At 43.9% G+C, this 20435-nt stretch overlaps 1 protein-coding gene across 2 annotated transcripts in view; it reads left to right on the top strand.

Moving 5' to 3' along the window:
- The window catches only part of LOC121573897 (beta-amyrin 28-monooxygenase), a 44181-nt gene extending 37117 nt beyond the window's left edge, over positions 1-7064 (top strand). Inside the window, exons 11-12 of one of the 2 annotated variants that reach the window (XM_041886282.2) lie at positions 4680-4874; positions 5696-7064. In XM_041886282.2, coding sequence (XP_041742216.1) covers positions 4680-4850 — 171 coding nt within the window. In that variant the 3' untranslated portion in view covers positions 4851-4874; positions 5696-7064. The remainder of the gene's footprint in view (positions 1-4679; positions 4875-5695) is intronic. The other variant, XM_041886283.2, reaches the window with a different exon arrangement.
- The last annotated feature ends 13371 nt before the right edge of the window (positions 7065-20435 follow it).

Genomic DNA, 20435 nt, shown 5'->3' with positions numbered 1-20435 from the left:
CTCTCTTCCCTCTCCTCCCTCATCTCTCTTCCATCTCCTCCCTCATCTCTCTTCCCTCTCCTCCCTCATCTCTCTTCCCTTGCCTCCCTCATCTTTCTTCCATCTCCTCCCTCATCCCTCTTCCCTCTCCTCCCTCATCTCTCTTCCCTCTCCTCCCTCATCTCTCTTCCATCTCCTCCCTCATCTCTCTTTCCTCTCCTCCCTCATCTCTCTTCTATCTCCTCCCTCATCTCTCTTCCATCTCCTCCCTCATCTCTCTTCCCTCTCCTCCCTCATCTCTCTTCCATCTCCTCCCTCATCTCTCTTCCCTCTCCTCCCTCATCTCTCTTCCCTCTCCTCCCTCATCTCTCTTCCATCTCCTCCCTCATCTCTCTTCCATATCCTCCCTCATCTCTCTTCCCTCTCCTCCCTCATCTCTCTTCCCTCTCCTCCCTCATCTCTCTTCCCTCTCCTCCCTCATCTCTCTTCCCTCTCCTCCCTCATCTCTCTTCCCTCTCCTCCCTCATCTCTCTTCCCTCTCCTCCCTCATCTCTCTTCCCTCTCCTCCCTCATCTCTCTTCCCTCTCCTCCCTCATCTTTCTACTCTAATCTCTTTTCTCTCCGCTCATCGCTGCTATTATTTTATTTTTCTCGACCAAAGTTATCGTTTATATTTTTTACTGCATCAAGTATGGATTAAAGATGACGCTACCAATGTCCTTTAGTAAATACTATTAGGTCTATGTAAAGAATTAATAAAAAAGTCCAACATTACCAACCATTTAGATAGGAATGGTCTGTCTGCAGTGCCTGAAGTCTACAGCCAGTTTCTCCAGTAAGTAGAGCACCACTCAGGAGACAAAGACTGGGATGTTCAGTAGGGATTCCTCTTGGCTAAAGGGGTAATGTTGTTACGGTGGTAAGTGTTGCTGTGGATATTCTATTGGCTGCTTGTAAGAAAAGGCCAGCTGTGCAGGGCCCTCTGTGGCGTCATTACCAGGCTAGCAACCGCTGACTGAACCTGTCTGAATGCGTCCCAAATGGCACCCTATTCCCTATATAGTGCACTACGTTTGATCAGAGCCATATGGGCCCTGGTCAAACGTAGTGCACTACAAAGGGAATAGGGTGCCATTTGGGTTGCAGACACTTCTGTCTGTCCAGACCCGGAACACTCAGTGGGAGGCAGGTGAGAAAGGGGACAGGTGTGCTGCGGCCATGACGACAGGAAGATGGGCGGGGATCCACTTCCTGTTGCCGGTTGCTATGATAACGTGGTGGGCATGGGTGTGTACTGGTAGTCTATATCCGGTGGCTTAGATGGGCAGGAGTCATAGCGTCTGGTCACCAGAGCGCTCTCTGCTTATCTGTCTATGGCACAGAGAGACAGGCCCTGTTGACAGGGATATTGATGTCCCATGTTTGCTGTTCGCAGTCAGGGTCGGCCAGTGGTGGTGACACGTGATGTCCAGTAATTGCACTCTGAAAACCAACACAGCAACGATTGTTTTATCAACAGCAGCTGCTTAAGCCCCCACATACACACCACACTACGTCCTCCTGGCCTGGCGGGCAGATCATATCAGACCTCTGTGGGGCGGTGAGGGAGGCTGGGTTCCTACTACCTTGGCTGTGTCCCAAATGGCACCATATTCCCTTTTAGGGCTCTGGTCAAAAGTAGTGCACTATATAGGGAATAAGGTGCCATTTGGGAGGCGCCTTATCCTGCCAGATCAGCCTGCTTCCTCTGACGTACTGAGCTGAGCTCTCTAATGCCCACTGATAGACAAGGCTCTGGGAGATTACCATCCACTCAGCAGGGAGTATGACTCACTCTCTATTGCTTTTCATCCAAGAGAACCAGATACTGTCAGTCATATAGACGGTAGGTACCACCACAGTACTTCATCCATCCCATCATTCACCCTGGGAATTGCAGATCTTCAGAACTATGCAGTAGTAAGAGACTCCCAAGGCACAGCATTTTAACAGGAGGAGCTGGTGTGTGCTTACAGACGTCATCAACTTCCATACATTTTACATTGACATTTTAGTCATTTAGCGGACGCTCTTATCCAGAGCGACCTACAGTTAGTGAGTGCATACATTTTTCATACTGGCCCCCCGTGGGAATCAAACCCACAACCCTGGCGTTGCAAGCGCCATGCTCTACCAACTGAGCTACACGGGGCCTAGATCTTTTTTTTTTCTCAGAGAAAATAATCACCCTCCCTTATCCTATTCAATGATTTAGTGCATGCAGACAGACAGGGCTGTTGTGAGGGATGACTCAACCCTGATCATCTGATCATGGGAGAGCTGATGCTGAAGTATACTTACACTGCCTCCTCCATACAGATGAGCTGACTGACAAAGGCTGCCATATGGCTGCTATAAGAACTGGTTAGCTGGCTTAGGTGTTTTGTTTGTAGCAATGGAATGCACTCCATCGTGCCATTACTTAATTATGGTGTAAGTAGGCCTATAGTGAAAATACTGTATAGGTCTCAAACTCATATATGAGATATTGTGTCTCTCTGAGTAACTGATAACTGATGACAGAGCCAGAGCAGAAAGCATATCTTTGAGACAGTTACCATGACAACAGACAGAAGGTGGTTTGAGAGGATGAGCTGTACTGAGTCTGTTGTATCAAAACAGCCACTTTACCTAGCTCAGGTCAAAACCTCAACGCCATAAAAGCAATGTTGATGTTTTTCTAAAAGTAATAACACATTACTCTCATATGTTGACTAGACTGGAATTCCTCCCTGTTGTGTACAGACACCCAGTAACAGGTTTTGATGGTATATACTGGATAGGCCCCTAAGTGTCCATTGTGGTACTTGAGACACATTCACAACTCTTAAGTTCAGATCCTAGGTGATGTTGCATTGTAAAGTGATATGCTGTCTTGTCATGTCAAGGCTGCTAACAAGCTGCAGTGGGCAGTGACGTTAATATTTCACCCAGACATACCAATTCTGGGGGGCGGGGGGCGGGCTCATGTCATGGAAGAGATGAGGCATCACTGTTTGTCTTAGTGAAATCCAGCGTGGCCAGCCCCCCAAACCCAGGCCATCCCTGAGGGGACAGTCCATTTGTCATCCTCCTTTACACATGGCAGCCTCCACACCCACACACATCAGCAGGGCTTTCTCTCTGGGCAAAAACGGGTTGAATCAGCGTTGTTTCCACGTCATTGTTTCCACGTCATTTTGTGATGACGTTGAGTCAATGTGGAAAACTGATTGGATTTGCAAATGGTCATCAACCTAAGGGAATTTCGTATTTTTCAACTTTTAACCTAAATCCAATGAGATGGTGACATGTTTTGAACTGACGTCTGTGCCCAGTGGGTTCTCTCTACAGCAAAACCAAGAACACTACTACTGTATAAGAGTGGTATGAGAGGTGACAAGATGTGAGTTTCAGAGTCATGGATATACTCTAAGGGTTGATATATATTATATCTAAGTAAAGCCAATCATATATTTCCATTTAAGCATAAAATAATATATTAAGAGAAGAGAAATGGGGTTTCCTTCAAAAGCAGTAAATTAGTGTCATGCTTCGAAAACCTTTTTTTAGCTTTTTAAATCGCATGCTTTGGAATAATAGCCTGATGGAATCCGTCCTAAACATGCTCTCTCCTTATCCTTGTGATTTATTACCTGGCCCATCCCAACTGCAGCAGTGTGGTCATTACTGAGGCACCATCACTAGAGAGGTGGCTGGCAGTCTTGGCCAGACTAGTGAATGGGATGGGTGTGACCAGAGACCAGAGAGGAGACCCCTTCCCACCACCTTCCCTCCCCCTTACCCCCTTCCCTCCCCCTTCCCCCCTTCCCTTCGCTCCCCCTAACCCCCTTCTCTCCCCCTTACCCCCTTCCCTTCCCTTCCCTTCCTTCCCTCCCCCTTACCCCCTTCCCTCCCCTTATTCCCTTCCCTCCCCCTTACCCTCTTCCCTCCCTCCCCTTCCCTCCCCCTTACCCCCTTCTCTCCCCCTTACCCTCTTCCCTCCCCTCCCTTCCCTCCCCCTTACCCCCTTCTCTCCCCCTTACCCTCTTCCCTCCCCTTCCCTCTCCCTTACCCCCTTCCCTCCCCTTCCCTCTCCCTTATCCCCTTCCCTCCCCCTTATGCCCTTCCCCTTACCGCCCCTGGCAAAGGCACTCACTCGGGAGAGAGAGGAGAGGCAAGGATGATCTGTCACTCATGTACTGTTAGCATCAAACTGGTCACTTCAGAGATCCTGCCAAAAGGCCACTCTGCAGTGGACGAACAGGACACTATGACACAAGCAGCGCTGTTATTTGGCGCTCATTAGCCAGAATAGCCAGAGTGATTATTCATGTAGCCTAATGTGTTGCGTCTTAAAGGGACATAATGTGTTGCGTCTTAAAGGGACATAATGTGTTGCGTCTTAAAGGGACATAATGTGTTGCGTCTTAAAGGGACATAATGTGTTGTGTCTTAAAGGGACATCTCTATTGTACATGTAGCCTAATGTGTTGCGTCTTAAAGGGACTTCATGTGTTGTGTCTTAAAGGGACATAATGTGTTGTGTCTTAAAGGGACATAATGTGTTGTGTCTTAAAGGGACATCTCTATTGTATATGTAGCCTAATGTGTTGCGTCTTAAAGGGACATAATGGTACATCTCTATTGCCACCAGAAGGACATCTGTATTTGTGTTTCAGGCAGCGTGTGGGTACTTACTCCCGCACTATGACTGGGACTTGAGCCCCTACTCACAGGACCTCCAGTACAAATGGCTGCCTGTGTCCCGGCCCACTGTCCCCCCAATGGTGAGCTTCACTGGGCTGGAGCTGGAGAGCAGTGCCTCAGACCTGCCTGATGGTCCACCCTAAAGACCAAAGCATGGACACTGAGAGGCAAGTGGATAGGACCAGGAGAGGCCCTGCTGTAGCAGTGGCCCTTAACGTTCCTCGAGGACCCCAGTATGTGCTGGTCTTAGTTATTACCAGTCACTCGATCTTCCTGTACTGATTTTTAAAGATGATGTTGATATTCACATCTTGATACTGTATATTGTCCAGAACAGGACTGAAAACAGTGACCGTGTCATATCTCTGTTCTTGAGTCCGCCTCGAAGGGAACTGTTTCCTGACTACTGCCGAGGTGTGGTGGTCTTTCTGGCGCTTATAGCTGCCTAAACATCACCAAGGCAGGGCCACTAGGGGGCCCTCAACCTCAATTAGCTATGTCAGCTAACAATTTTTACATTGGTAAGTTAGTCTAGCCAGTTATCTAAACTAGTAGTAGGCTAATCATGGCCGAATACCGACTGGGAACGCAGGGCACGTGCCCAGGGGCCCTGACTTCCAGGGGGCCCCTATTGATTTTGTTAGTCACTCTCACTCTGATACCGTTAACATTGCTTAAGTCATGATAAAATGCGTAGAATTGCAGGAAAGTAGCTTAAAAACTGCAAAAATGTCTCTCCACCCTATGGCAAAATGGGTAGAATTGCATGATATTAGCTTTAAAACTGCAAAAATGTATCTCTGCCCCATGGCTAAATAAGTAGAATTGCATGATTAATCTCGCTTAGGGCCCCAAAAAAGGCTAGAGCTGTCCCTGTACCCAGGTGTGTGCTACACTTCAGTAGTGGACTATCCTGCCCTACCTACCTGATGAAGAGCTCCGGGCCTGTCTAAGTAACTGACGCTGCTCTCTCTCTGTGTCACCGAAGCTTTCTCCGCTAAATCTACTGCCCAGCCTTTCTGAACTACCTGGCTGAACAACACCTTATCATCTGAAGCTGTGGAAGAACATCGCCCAAGACCTGCCAGATCTCTACATTTGTTTTGTTTGTTTTTACATATTCTTTGAGATTGTCTTTGTAATGAAAAGCACTATATAAAATACATTATTATGCTGATTATAAATTGCTGATTTTTTATTGTCAATTTGCTGTCAATGATTGCAATATAGTTACATACTGCAGCCTACATTAGATTGTTGCCCTATTTTAAGATTGTTGTTGTTGTTTTATATGTGTGTTTATTTAACCTTGAAAAAAACCGATGGATGCTTTAGGACTGTCTCTATTGCTGCACCGTTAGCCTGTCATATGACAGGGGGTTGAAACAGTTCTGCAGCAGCACCAGACATCAAGGAATGCCCTCAGATTTCAGCATTGCACCAAGGGCTCCTCAAATGTTCCCCCTCTCACTCTCACTTAGCAACCAGAAGTGCTTAGCAACGGTTCGTCCTAGCTACTCAAAGGTACCTAGCCCATTGTCTGGCTGCTTGTTATCATGAAGCTCTCACCCTCACACAGACAGACATCTTCACATTAAACCTTTTGTTTATTATAGTGGAGGGAACAAATATATCTTATGAATGGCAATGAAGTGCAAGCTGTTTTAGGTGAATGTGAATATGTCGATGGATATCTCATAATGTAAATGTTATTTAAATGTTTTTATATGTTCAATATTTACTCTAAAATTATAGCAATGCTAGAGCACTCTTAAAGGTTAATTATTAGTACTGTATAATATATTTTCATCCATATTTATTAAAGATTATGATAGACTGAAAATATGATAATGTATCTGATCATTAGGATAGTAATTGAGCTATTTTTTCAGTAGACAGATTGTGATTATATAAATCATTACTTATTTCTCCATATCATGTAATGTACTCTGTATTACCTGGAAACACAATTCCATCAGATGTCATACTTTATTTTTTAAATGTAATGTTCATTTAAAAAGTTATGTCAAATATTATTATGCATTTACTATGTACTGATGATTTTGTAGGTAATAATGTTTCCACTCAGTTTTTCTGTCAATCACAAGTAGTAAATCCCTGATAATGCAAGATATTTGAATGTAGAAACTCTCACTTTCTTATGAAAAACACAAGCACAACAGTAGCTCAGTCCTAGTTAGTGAACAAATCTATTAACGGTAAGATATGCTGCTTATCCTGGATAATGTTCCTATAAATTCTACAGAATACTATTGTCCAGCGTTGCTACAGATGTAGGATCTTAATTTGAGCCAGTTTGCTACAGCAGGAAAATGTTATTATTTTGTGGATTATAATTAATGTCATTTTTTGTAGGGGTTGATACATTTTTAGTAAGGGAAAATCTAGTCTGAGATTTCTAAGTGGAAATTATGCATATCAGAATCCTTTTTAAACGTCAAATACACTACAAGTTTTACATTTCCTGCATTTCAGAAAATTTCTGCTGGAACAGGGTGATGTACTCCTGAGTGGCGCAGTGGTCTAAGGCACTGCATCGCAGTGCTAACTGTGCCACTAGAGATCCTGGTTCGAATCCAGGCTCTGTCGCCGCCGGCCGCGACCGGGAGACTCATGGGCGGCGCACAATTGGCCCAGCGTCGTCCAGGGTAGAGGAGGGAATGGCCGGCAGGGATGTAGCTCAGTTGATAGAGCATGGCGTTTGCAACCACAGGGTTGTGGGTTCGATTCCCACGGGGGGCCAGTATAAAAAAAATATGTATTCACTAACTGTAAGTCGCTCTGGATAAGAGCGTCTGCTAAATGACTAAAATGTAAATGTAATTAAGATCCCATGTGCACACTGCATAAACCTGTTGTCAGCACACATGAACACACTTTAGACATTGCTTGCACTATTACAGACAGGCTGGAGACAAAAGGTAAATAATAGCTGATTTGTGTCAATAGGAGTAATGCATGAGTCACTCTTGTTTTTTCCATTTGAATTTCATGTGGAATATAGATATAGGATCTTAATTTGATCACTCTTTTGTTGCTGAGAATTTTCCTGCACAGCAGGAGAACTTGTAGTGTATTCGATGTTGAAAAGGCTTCTAAAGTCCGTAATATTCACTTTAATATGTCAGACTTGATTTTCCCTAACAAAAAAAGTATTAATCCCTAAAAGAAATGTCCATTAATTATAATCCACATAATAATTCACATTTCCTGTTGATACAGGATTATTGTCCTGCTGTAGCAAACTGGCTCAAATTAAGATCCTACATCTGTAGTATCGACATTCTGGTCTGTGTGTGTTCTGTATTCTTCCCTGTTTTGTGCAGAATAATTAAACCCATTCCATTTACCTTCTCACAGACTGCTGTATTGATCCTGTTGCATTAATGTAGCATCTGTATTTCAATGCACACTGTAGGGCAGGCTTCTATCTCCTTCTCTAACTCCTACACAGAGGAAACACAAAAGCAGGCCGTCTGCCTCCAGTAAGGGCACATAGCTCAAAACATTCTGCCTAAGAGCCCAAGGCCCATGTAATGTATTAGCACTCCGCACTGTCAACAGAAAGAAAGAACACATGCATGTGAGTTCTAAGATGACTTTGAATGCGTACATAATATCACTTAGGCTAGAAATACACATTTCCGTCTGTAACGGAAAACATACAGAGGACCCCTTCAAGATCAGTTTACATATGTACAGACTTCTGGACACTGGAGAGAAAAACACACACATACCACCACACCACACACACACACACACATTTTAGCACCTCGAGATCCAGTGGTAGCTCTTCCTGTCCCTGACCTCTCACCCCGTGCCTTGTCATGGTGGGGAGGAAGTCATAGCCCACTCCCTGGTTTTGTTTGGCCTGTTTCTCCACCCCTGATACAGGAGGTGGACGGGGAACCAGATGTCACTACAAAGAGACAGACCGTCTTTTAATTACCATGCCTAATTAGAGCATGGCGGCTACAAGGAGCCCTGTGCCATTCAGCCTCACAGGACGACCTTTCACATGGTAATCAGAGGAGGAAGAGGCCACAGGATACGCCCCTGCATGGTCTGGAACTGGGTAGTATACGGACGGACACTGCGCTCTAATTGATCTGCTTTGTCCTTATTTTACTTTAACATGTTGAGCATGTCCTGTCCTGCATAGTGCTCCTGACATGGAGCTGTTAGATGAAGATATAGGTAATTTAAACGGTTCAATAAACCTTATAGGACATAACAACAATGGTCAATACACTGTATTACTTCAATACAAAATTAATCAGGTTACATTCAGAGAGTAGAGTAGAGTAGTCCTTTATTGATCCCAAATTGGGAAAATATTATTTTTGTTTTACATTCATAGAGTGACCTGAGCTGGCCTCATGTTGTTGTATTGTGCAGGATGTTGTTTATCAGGGGTGGTGAGCGTGTAGATTTCTACGAGGGGGGTTACTTAGCCACACCATTCCATGTTCTATTTACTCACCTGCTCCAGTTGCACTTAATAAATTAAGTAACCTCCCTCTGTGCGCTGGGAGAAGAAGTCCATCCCTGCCATCCTTCTGTCCAACTCTCCTTCCATTGCTCCCTTTCTCCCTCAGAGAGGCTGGGCCCAGGAGGAACCATGTCAGAGCACAGCCCCCAGGGTCAGGTCAATTCCATTATCACAGATTGAATTGGCTTCCTGTGCAGCTCTGGGACTGTAATAACCATCGCACCCAGCTTCCTGTGAGGCTAAGGGATGTAATAGCAGTCAAAAGCGCACACACGTACACACACACATACACACACACACACACACAGCTCCAAGCTGAATCACAACCTTGAGTAAGGGAATGGAATGGCTGGAGGGTGTGGGGAGACTGAGTCTGAGACAAGGAAGGCTCTTTAGACTGTAAGAGAAGCATAAACAACAGGGCCATTGTGATGATTTAAGTGTGCATGCTTAGGCCTAATTATTGTATGCTCCTATCTTATAGTCATATAACCAGCAAATAAGCAGTATAGGCTTACTTCCTCTGTCTGAACATGCGATAAATGGCTACAATAACTTAAGCAATCACATGTTAAATTGCTGATCCGGTCTGTGTGCATTTGCTGAAATATTGGGAATGGGTAAAATGCTCTCTCTCCTCATACTGTAGCTGGGACCATCTCTACCCTTCCATAGGACTGTTCATGCTAACAGTAATGAATACTGCAAGAAGTCCATTCACCACCACAGCTGAGTCATGTACTCTATTTACAGCCACTAGGAGGCTCATGCAGAGGCCATGTATCGTTTTGCGCACTACATGCCTACTAATGTTATGGCAGAAACTGCAATAAACCAATTACCGGCCTGAAACAACACATTTTTCACTGTCACCTCAGTGAACACATGAGATAATTTGGTTTTATTTTCTTGGCTTTATTGTCACATTCCATTAGGCAGGAAGGGAAGGGTGATAAAGCAGAACATTAGGATTCACAGAGACTCAGGGCCAAGTGTGACACCCACAAGTGCATTCATACCAATAATCTATTCAAGCCTTCAAGCAAACATGAACTGTGTTGTATTACAGAGGCAGGTAAGGAGGAGATGGAGAGATACACTACTATTTCCATACCCAGCACCTCTCCTATGCCATGTAAACTCAAGACCAGTAAACACACACCTATACATACCCACCTGCTCGCTCAGTTCCTTCTACTGATTGCTCTTGATTGACCCTCAGCACTGACATCCTCTGTTTCTCTCTGCACCGGCAAGCTCAGCTCAAGTACACACGCACACATGCACGCACGTACAGACGCACACACATACACACAAACACACACACCTCCTGTCTCCCTGCTTTGTGTGTTTGCCTGCATGGACCTCCAGAGCTGGCAGGAAGACGGGCTATTACTCACTGGGGTCTCTTTAAGTGTGTCATTTTTCATCCCAAGAGCCACAGCTCTCTCGTCTCCTCAATCAACACTAGTCGTTAATTGCAACACCATGGAACAACACTTGAGCTATGTCTTGAAAGAGGAAAACAAGTAGGTAAGGTGAACCAAGGTTACAAACACTTCCTGAAGAGACAATTCATACTCAAACCTGCAAATATTTTTGGAAAAAAATGGCCGATATACTAGAGGGTATTATCAAAAAAGAGCAAAAACCTGGATAACTTTTCAAAGCAGCTTTTTAAAGTAAGGAGCAGTGTGTCAACATCTACATGACACATGCCTCTCCTCTGCTCCAATGATTTGATCAGCTCTATCTCCGGTGGCAGGCAGGCAGCCGACCAGGCGGTGAGGAGCAGACTATGTCACTGTGGTGACTCACTACTGGTGAGCTGACAGGCCACAGCCCTGCAGCATATCAAACAGAACACGTCATCCTTTCGCAGGAGCCAAGACACACCTGGATGACTGGCCTCTGACCATGTGATGTTGACAGAGATACTCATCTTCTTCCTCCTATGATAAATGCAGTTTGAACTGATTATATCTAACAGGGACAAAATGTCCTCTATTTGTTTTTATTGTAATTGGTGTTGTTGTTTTTTGGTGTTTTTTTTAGGGGGTAGATCAGCTTTAATATTGCAGATAGATTGTAACTTCCATCCCCATATGTTTTTTTCTCTCGCAAATATATATATATATACATACATACATACACATACATACATACATACATACATACATACATACATACATACATACATACATACATACATACATACATACATAGAAATACATAGAAATACATATATATACATATCCTTTTTTTTTAAATATATATTTCCTTTTATTACTTTCCAACCCCACCACCCCTTCCCTAATTGGAGTAAACTAGTGAACAACAATTGTTAGGCCTCTACTTCCAGCTTATACTAATATGTCCTTCATTTCCGTCTTTGGAAAATCTGCATCACAATGTTTATACTACTCATTTACTATGGTATTACTGTAGTCCACATTATGTTTACCAATAGCTTTATTTGCTAAATGGCATATAAAAGTGATAACTCTTATCCAGTAGGGGGCTCTTTGAAGGTTACAGTTGGTTTTCAGTCAATATAAAAAATAAAATAAAATATATATACAGTACCAGTCAAAGGTTTGGACACACCTACTCATTCCAGGGTTTTTCTTTATTTTTACAGTAACTGACACATCTCAACATCAACTCTTCAGAGGAGACTGCGTGAATCAGGCCTTCATGGTCGAATTGCTGCAAAGAAACCACTACTAAAGGACACCAATAATAAGAAGAGACTTGCTTGGGCCAAGAAACACGAACAATGGACATTAGACCGGTGGAAAGCTGACCTTTGGTCTGATAAGTCCAAATGAGAGATTTTTGGTTCCAACCGCCGTGTCTTTGTGAGACGCAGAGTAGGTGAATGGATGATCTCTGCATGTGTGGTTCCCACGTGAAGCATGGAGGAGGAGGTGTGATGGTGTGGGGGTGACACTGTCTGTGACTTATTTAGAATTCAAGGCACACTTAACCAGCATGGCTACCACAGCATTCTGCAGCGATACGCCATCCCATCTGGTTTGGGCTTAGTGGAACTATCATTTGTTTTTCAACAGGACAATTACCCAAAACACACCTCCAGGCTGTGTAAGGGCTATTTGACCAAGGAGAGTGATGGAGTGCTACATCAGATGACCTGGCCTCCACAATCACCCGACCTCAACCCAATTGAGATGGTTTGGGATGAGTTTGACCCCAGAGTGAAGGAAAAGCAGCCAACAAGTGCTCAGCATATGTGGGAACTCCTTCAAGACTGTTGGAAAAGCATTCCTCATGAAGCTGGTTGAGAGAATGCCAAGAGTTGCAAAGCTGTCATCAAGGCAAAGGGTGGCTATTTGAAGAATCTCAAATATAAAATATATTTTGATTTGTTTAACACTTTTTTGGTTACTACATGATTCCATATGTGTTATTTCATAGTTTTGATATCTTCACTATTATTCTACAATGTAGAAAATAGTAGCAATAAAGAAAAACCCTTGAATGAGTAGGTGTGTCCAAACTTTTGACTGGTAGTGTATATTATTATATATTATAGTACTACTTCAAACATAAGCCTAGTCTATTACAATGGTCATCCTCATCTGAATTGGAGCTGACTATACAGTCGTCAGCCTTATCCAATCAAGAATAGAAAGCGTATGGCTGGCCTCATTCATAATCAGGGTGAAGACTACTGTGGGTTCTGCTGTGTGTTCTGCCGTGTGTTCGTTCTGCGATCTGCTGTGTGTTCTGCTGTGTGTTCGTTCTACTGTGTGTTCTACTGTGTGTTTTACATTTACGTCATTTAGCAGACGCTCTTATCCAGAGCGACTTACAGTTAGTGCATACATTATTCTTTTTTATTTTCATACTGGCCCCCCGTGGGAATCAAACCCACAACCCTGGCGTTGCAAACGCCATGCTCTACCAAATGAGCTACCTCCCTGCCGGCCATTCCCTCCCCTACCCTGGACCAATTGTGCGCCGCCCCATTGGTCTCCCGGTTGCGGCCGGCTACAGCAGAGCCTGGATTCGAACCAGGATCTCTAGTGGCACAGCTAGCACTGCGATGCAGTGCCTTAGAACACTGTGCCACTCGGGAGGTGTGTTCTACTGTGTGTTCTGCTGTGTGTTCTGCTGTGTGTTCTACTGTGTGTTCTACTGTGTGTTCTGCTATGTGTTCTGCTGTGTGTTCTACTGTGTGTTCTGCTGTGTGTTCTACTGTGTGTTCTACTGTGTGTTCTGCTATGTGTTCTGCTGTGTGTTCTACTGTGTGTTCTGCTGTGTGTTCTACTGTGTGTTCTACTGTGTGTTCTGCTGCATTTAGACCAAAGCTTCATTATGACCTTTTAATTGGGTCAGAGGGCCCAGGAAATAAGCATCTTTATCCTGGTTGTGAAACAGGGTATACAAACACTCACTGAGAAAGACCCAACAAAAGGCCACTTGTTTTGGTGGCCTTGCTTTTATCGTTGCAGCAGACCAGACCAGACCAGACCAGGGCACGGTTCAACGGGTCGGACACGTTTCTGATGTTTGTTTCACATCAAGGAGGTCAGCTGCCAAGCTAGTATTTTTCCTTCTTATAAAATCCGTTTGTGATAAGGTTAGATGAACAAAAATAATAATTGTGATTATTTTGACTATTAATGTTATTGGTTGCCTTGTTACAAACATGACTATACCACTCACACTGTGTGGTACAACATTCACATGGTTCCTTGGATATTCATATTTTCCTTGTAATGTCAAGGGCAGTTTGTTAATAATAATAATAATATGCCATTTAGCAGACGCTTTTATCCAAAGCTTGTTGCAATAGGCCTACAATGTTTATTGAAGTATAGCCGAGTAGGAGTTTGAAAAAGTACCAGGGAATTTTGGATTTTGCTTCCTGATGGTACGATCCGAGTAGTTGGTAGTGTGGGCGAATTAGGAATTCACGTTGAGCTGTTTGCATAATTAAGCCTTTCCTGGGAAGTTTGTGGGTGATGATACCTGAGTAGAAGACATATTGGGGGCGTTGTTAGGCAATTGCCTATTCTTCCTTCCTCAACAGTATAAACAGGAAGCATATTACATGGAAAACTGTGAGTAACTGTCATTTCCCCTCAGGGTACCATTATAGCCTAGATCCACACAGAGATGGTCATGTGGTCATGAACAGCCCACTCAAACAACTTCACTATTCTTCACTTGAAATTATCACTGCACTTGTTCTGCATATTTCCTTCCAGATTACCCTTCATTCCAACCAGATTAGTCTAAAAACATTATATTGCAAACTATCATAATCTTTCAGACAAGCTGGACAGGAATAGTTTCTGAAAATGAAAGGGCTGAATTAAGGTGATTCTGTACAGAAGTCCTCATTAATTCAGGGGCAGTTTCTCACTGTGATTACAGGTATGTACAGTAATAAAATTTCATTATACAGCATGAAGATAACCTCTCTTCTGAAGGCTACATTGTAACCTGAATTTGTTGTCGTCACTTGTCCTTTTATTCTTTATTTTGTCTATCCTATAAGCATATTACCAGGGCATTCACATTTCCACTGAGGCGTTACCACAGCAACTCGTCTTCCTGTCAGGAACGGACTTCTTTGATGCATATCTTTGATGCATCACCTCTCTTTTCTCTCTAAAATCCCTCCAACCCACACCACTGTCCTATGGGCCTACTTGTCTGTACAGATTTCAATTTCTTTCGAACAGTCAATGGATTCAACCATGGGCGTACAGCCTAAAATTGATATGAATAAGAGGCAGTGAATGGTACTGACTAGATAGGGCTTGAACAGGAACATTGGCACCACCACCAAGGTTTGCTGCTTTTACTTTTTGTTTTAATTTAGTTTTATTTCCCAATACACACATCAGTAGAGGAAGTGTCTATATCAGGGTTCCCCAACTGGCGGCCCGAAGCCAAATTTGGCCCGCGGGTGGTTTTATTTGGTCCCCCAAGTATTCTGAGCCAAAAAATACTTTTGTATTTATTTATTTTTTGACATAAAAGACTGTAAAAACACCAGGAGATCAGCTCCAAGTGATTTACATTTGCAAAATCTGTTCCCAAGTATTCCCACGCATAATAGAGAGACACGTGATCGTATACAAATGTAAGCAAGGTTTGAAATTATATCTAACATTATATCTGTTTGGGATTCTTGCGGTCATTTAGCAGTCAAATTATTTGTAATTATGTTCCAGCCCCCCGACCATCCGCTCAAGAAAAAACGGCCCGCGGCTGAATCTAGTTGATGATCCCTGGTCTATATGATCACCTTGCCCCTGTGTGAGTGGGTTTGCATCACGCATCGCATCGTACCTATACCTACTGCCTCACTGTCAGTCCGCCAGAAGCCCTGCCCTCCCTTCCTGCTACAACAACTCCCAGGTTCTCAGATGGTTGTCAGATGGTTGTCAGAGAGTTGTCAGATGGTTGTCAGAGAGTTGTCACACGTTTTTACAGCGGGATCAGCCCACTGTGGCAGTTAGACCAACAGAGCCAGATGTGTTTGCTTTAGCAGCTTATCGTTTCCCATGTGAGACAGAGTGCCACTCAAGGTCACAGCTAGTCCCTTCACAGATACACACTGACACGCACGCACTCACACACACACGCACACACACACCTTACATGCACGTCTCCTTCCATTTTCATTACTCCTCAGTCGTCAGTTGCCTGACTCATTCTAGGTGAGTGGGGATCATCCCGACATGGTAAATATAAGCCATGAAATTATCCCCTCTGTGGGAAATTTGCAGGCCTAGCTAGTTAAGTCAAACCTCGACAAGGTCAGAGAATGATTCACCCTATTCACAGCTATGTGGATACAACCCAAGAATGAGGAATATAGCTCACAAATAAGAAAGAATACCATAATTTTTTTCTCACTCTCACACAGCTACCAGCTTTTGTGCTCAGCCCCATTTTGGTGTTGGCTGGATGGAACAGGTTTTTATAAATACATTTCATTGACTGCCAATAGGTACTTATCACAGTGGGAGGCCATTCCATCTCTTGCTAAAAAAAAGCGGCACCTGCTGCATGCTGACCCGATGGCAACGAACCTGACATTTCTACTTGTAGATTCGCAAATCATGTCAGTGGCCAACAACTTGACTTTGAGCCAATCAGAGAGCACGAACCCCCACGTGGAGAGCCAACATGAGTGACAATTAAAAATAAAAAAAGAGGGCATTTTCCTCGTACATTCATGGTTGAATGTCATGAGCCAGTCACACTTCATATGCAATGTAGGCTATGGGATGGTAGTTAGCTAAGCGCACAGACAATGCACAAAACAAAATACTTCCTCCAAGCTAGCTAACCACTGTAGCTAGTATTGACATTATAATTAAATCGTAAATCAGCTGCCTTTGTTAGCTGTAGAGTTAGTGCAGTGTCCTTAGCTAGCTAGCTAGCTATGTTGTGCTAGCTAGCGAATATGCTAACTGGCAGTATGGGATTATGGAGAGTGAATTAAATTGTTTCTCCGTCATCTTGCTAGGTAGTTATCTAGCTGTGGCCATTTGGATAATATCAACAAGGGCTTTCTACAAAATAGCAACATTAGTGCAGCTAGCTAGCTTACATTGGAATCTAGACCATAAACTAAGCAACACACACAGACATGCATTGCCAAACAACGCTGCTGCCACCTTCTGGTTTGGAGTATTTTAACAAGGCTGAGTGGCTGACGACTTCAAGGTCTTTGCTGTGTGAACACAAAAGAGATTGACTGCCGACACTGTTCAGTGGTGCTAAGTACTGTCGGCAGGCAAACGTTTGACAATCCTACCGGTGTATCTGAGCTAATATGGGCAGAAATACACGTTGTAGAATGTGTTGAATGATAATTAATTCCCTTGGAATCCATTACAACATATTTTGATGTCTGTCAGCTGACTGTAGAAGAGTAATTTGATTATTGGCCAATAGTACACACCCAGGTGTTTGATTATTCATTCCAAAGTGTTTAGATGTCTTGGCCCGTCTAGGAAGAAAGTAGACCACATATCAATTAACAGTCAGGAAAGGAAATTGAATCACTTGGAAGTACCACTGTCACATTAGCAAGATGACTTTGCTTCCTCCCTCTCTATCACCCCTCCTGTCCACTTTCTCACCCCCAGCTTGCTAGTGAGGGGACCAGGTGCCTGCTGGGGAAGGGGACCAGGTGCCAAAAGACTGCACGTTGAAGTCTGCCTCCTCCCTTCTAACGTTCACTGACATGAGAGGGAGGCTTCCTGTGTCTGGCCTTTGTCACTTTGTAGTCTAGCAAAGCATAAAAGGGAGGACACCTTAGTGCATATCAGTACAAGGGAATACTGAGCATAATCTGTCTTTGACATAATTCAAAAAGATGAAGACTTAGTGCTGTAGTGCTGAAGGTGCCAAGATCTTGAGCAGGGGCGTCATGCACCCCAAAAATCTGAGGGGGCACAAAGTAGGTGAGAATGGCTGGGGGGTGGTTGTTGGAGAATTTTGCATTTTTCAAACACCTGTACCTGCTTTTTCCTGCAATCTTTAGCCATAATCATTAAGCTTAATTCTATGTTTTATCTAAGCATACCTCTTGAGCTGTCTGTATCTTCCTGAATGGTGGTTCTAGAAATGAAATATGCTTCTCTGCATCTCTCCTAAAATCTGGGTAAAAGATTGAAAGGAATGTGAGTCTTAGTCAGTATATTTAGTTATTGCTTGCTTTTCTAAAGTCCACCAACCTTGCCAGCAGGCATGCCAGCTACAGATGTAGGATCTTAATTTGATCACTCTTTTGTCACTCAGAATTTTCCTACACAGCAGGAAAACCGACTTAAATTAAGATCCTACATCCTACAGGCCCATATTTTCTGTAGGAGTGGATGTGTCATCATCAGACAGGCTGCTTCGCCTTGGTTACTGTGTTCCTAGCTATTTCTCAGTCTGTCTCAAACACAAAGACAAAAAACATGACAGGTGCTGTGATGTCTTAACCCCTCCCAGAAGCCGTATAGAATCCTGTCCATGGTCATGGTGAAGGCAAGGGCGTCAATGTTAGAAAACAGCCAGACAGTATAATGCATATGATTCATGACACATCTCTGGGTGCTGGTTCTGTGTGTGTCTGTACTACACATTCAAGCCAGAGCATTAAAGGGTGGAGATTTCATTTCTATTTGCATCTGTCCAAAACATTCCACCTAATTTTATGAGGCTTTGGGTCCCAAACATACCATTTCCTGTATTTGGAAGGACATCTTTTGACACGTCCAAAGATTGTATTGTAGCAGAATCAGTATTTATCGTGTATGATTAATTTTTTCCGTAGAGATGCTGGAGCCATTTTGCAACTTCGCCACTCACGACTCACCCTTCTAAAGAGACTTACCATAAGAGATAGGTGAGTCTGGTGCATAGATCTCCAGTTGCTTAGCAACAAATCAAACTTCTTCGTTTCCAATATCCTGCTTATTATGGAGAAAATGGTTGTAGCGTGGCTGAAAGGGGTGCTGCGCTGTAACCTCCTTATCCACTGAGAGAGAGAGAGAGAGAGAGAGAGAGAGAGAGAGAGAGAGAGAGAGAGAGAGAGAGAGAGAGAGAGAGAGAGAGAGAGAGAGAGAGAGAGAGAGAGAAAACAAGGTCAAGGTACTGAGCCGTTAGTTAGAACCCACTTCCTGCTGATTTCATTTGCGATTGTCAGTTTCCTGCTTTCCTGTTAAGATACACTGGCTATGAAAATAAATATCTGTATGAATAAAAGATTGTTGCTAAGCACCCTTAAGAGCTTCTACCCAGGAAATGCAACATTAGGTGTACTACTTCCAGGAGGACAGGATTGAAAATACTCTTATGCTTACTGCGTGTACTTAGAAATATCCCATCCCTCACAGTATAAAGATAAACCTGCAATTATTTCTCATCAAAACAAATCAACGTAAATCGCTGTTGGGTGATGTAAAATAGCCTACATGAGTCTAAACATCTGAAGAGAGACACACAGTACATGCACACAAGCACACTGCATACACATACTCACACACTCAAATTTTCCCTGCTTCAAAGGCAGTGGAGGCTGGTGGGTGGAGCTATAGGAGGACAGGCTCATTGTAATGGCTGGAATGGAATAAATGGAACGGTATCAAACCACATGTTTGACTCAGTTGCAATAATTCCATTCCAGCCATTACAATGAGCCCGTCCTCCTATAGCTACTCCCACCAGCCTCCACTGTTCAAAGGAAATCTGCATAATTTTGTCAAATGTTATATTAAAGAGGTATCAAAAAGTCAGCAATACATTAGTAGCCTACGTATGTAAACGCAATTGCAGGGTAACCATGGAAACACATGTTAGTTGAGAGAGCCATAAGACAAAACCAACCAAACCTAATTCAACCAACTGGCCATGTTGATGCAACATGATAGCGGTCATAACAAGTTGAAATAACCATCTTGATCCAACCATCCTTTTGCCCCGAGGTTGGGGTATGTGATAAGCATGAAGAGAGAGACAGATATAGCTTAGCCCTACTCTGTACAGGAGTGAGTCAATAGGCGTTTGGAGAAACCTGAGCAGCAGCAGCAGTGTGGGACAGAGGAGCCCACGTGTGCTGGGCCTCTCTACAGCTTCCTGGATCCAGGGGGGTCAGCTCTCACACATGCTGTTTGATATAAGTATTTTTTCACTCCCTAATCCCTGAGTGTTCGCCTCGCTCGCCTGCCATGTGCCACAGCCAATCTTTAGCACTGCTTCTCTCCATGCCTCCCACTCTGGCTGACCTGGTGGGCTGGCCGGGGCCGGGGATAATCCCTGTTCATCCCCCCCACAGCACAACAGAGCAGACAGCCTGAATCTGGACAGACTGGGGATGGAGGGGAGATAGGCTCAGCCTAGACAGGAGCTTTGGCTGTAGGGAGAAAGCTAGAGACAGAGGCTGGACAAAGGCTTTAGCTGTGGGGAGAAAGTAAGGGACAGATGCTGGACACATGCTTTGGCTGTGGGTAGAAAGCTAGGGTCAGAGGCTGGACAGAGGCTTTGGCTGTGGGGAGAAAGCTAGGGACAGAGGCTGGACAGAGGCTTTGGCTGTGGGGAGAAAGTTAGGGACAGAGGCTGGACACAGTCTTTGGCTGTCTTGAAAAGTTGCCTGAACTACACAGCACTATTTCTGTTGGGGATTGGAGTCTATTTTAATACATCATTCAAATGGCCCCTGTATAGACTGGTT

Source organism: Coregonus clupeaformis, chromosome 9 (assembly GCF_020615455.1).
Source record: "Coregonus clupeaformis isolate EN_2021a chromosome 9, ASM2061545v1, whole genome shotgun sequence".
Classification (NCBI taxonomy): Eukaryota; Metazoa; Chordata; class Actinopteri; order Salmoniformes; family Salmonidae; genus Coregonus; species Coregonus clupeaformis.
This window is presented reverse-complemented; position numbering and strand designations above follow the sequence as displayed.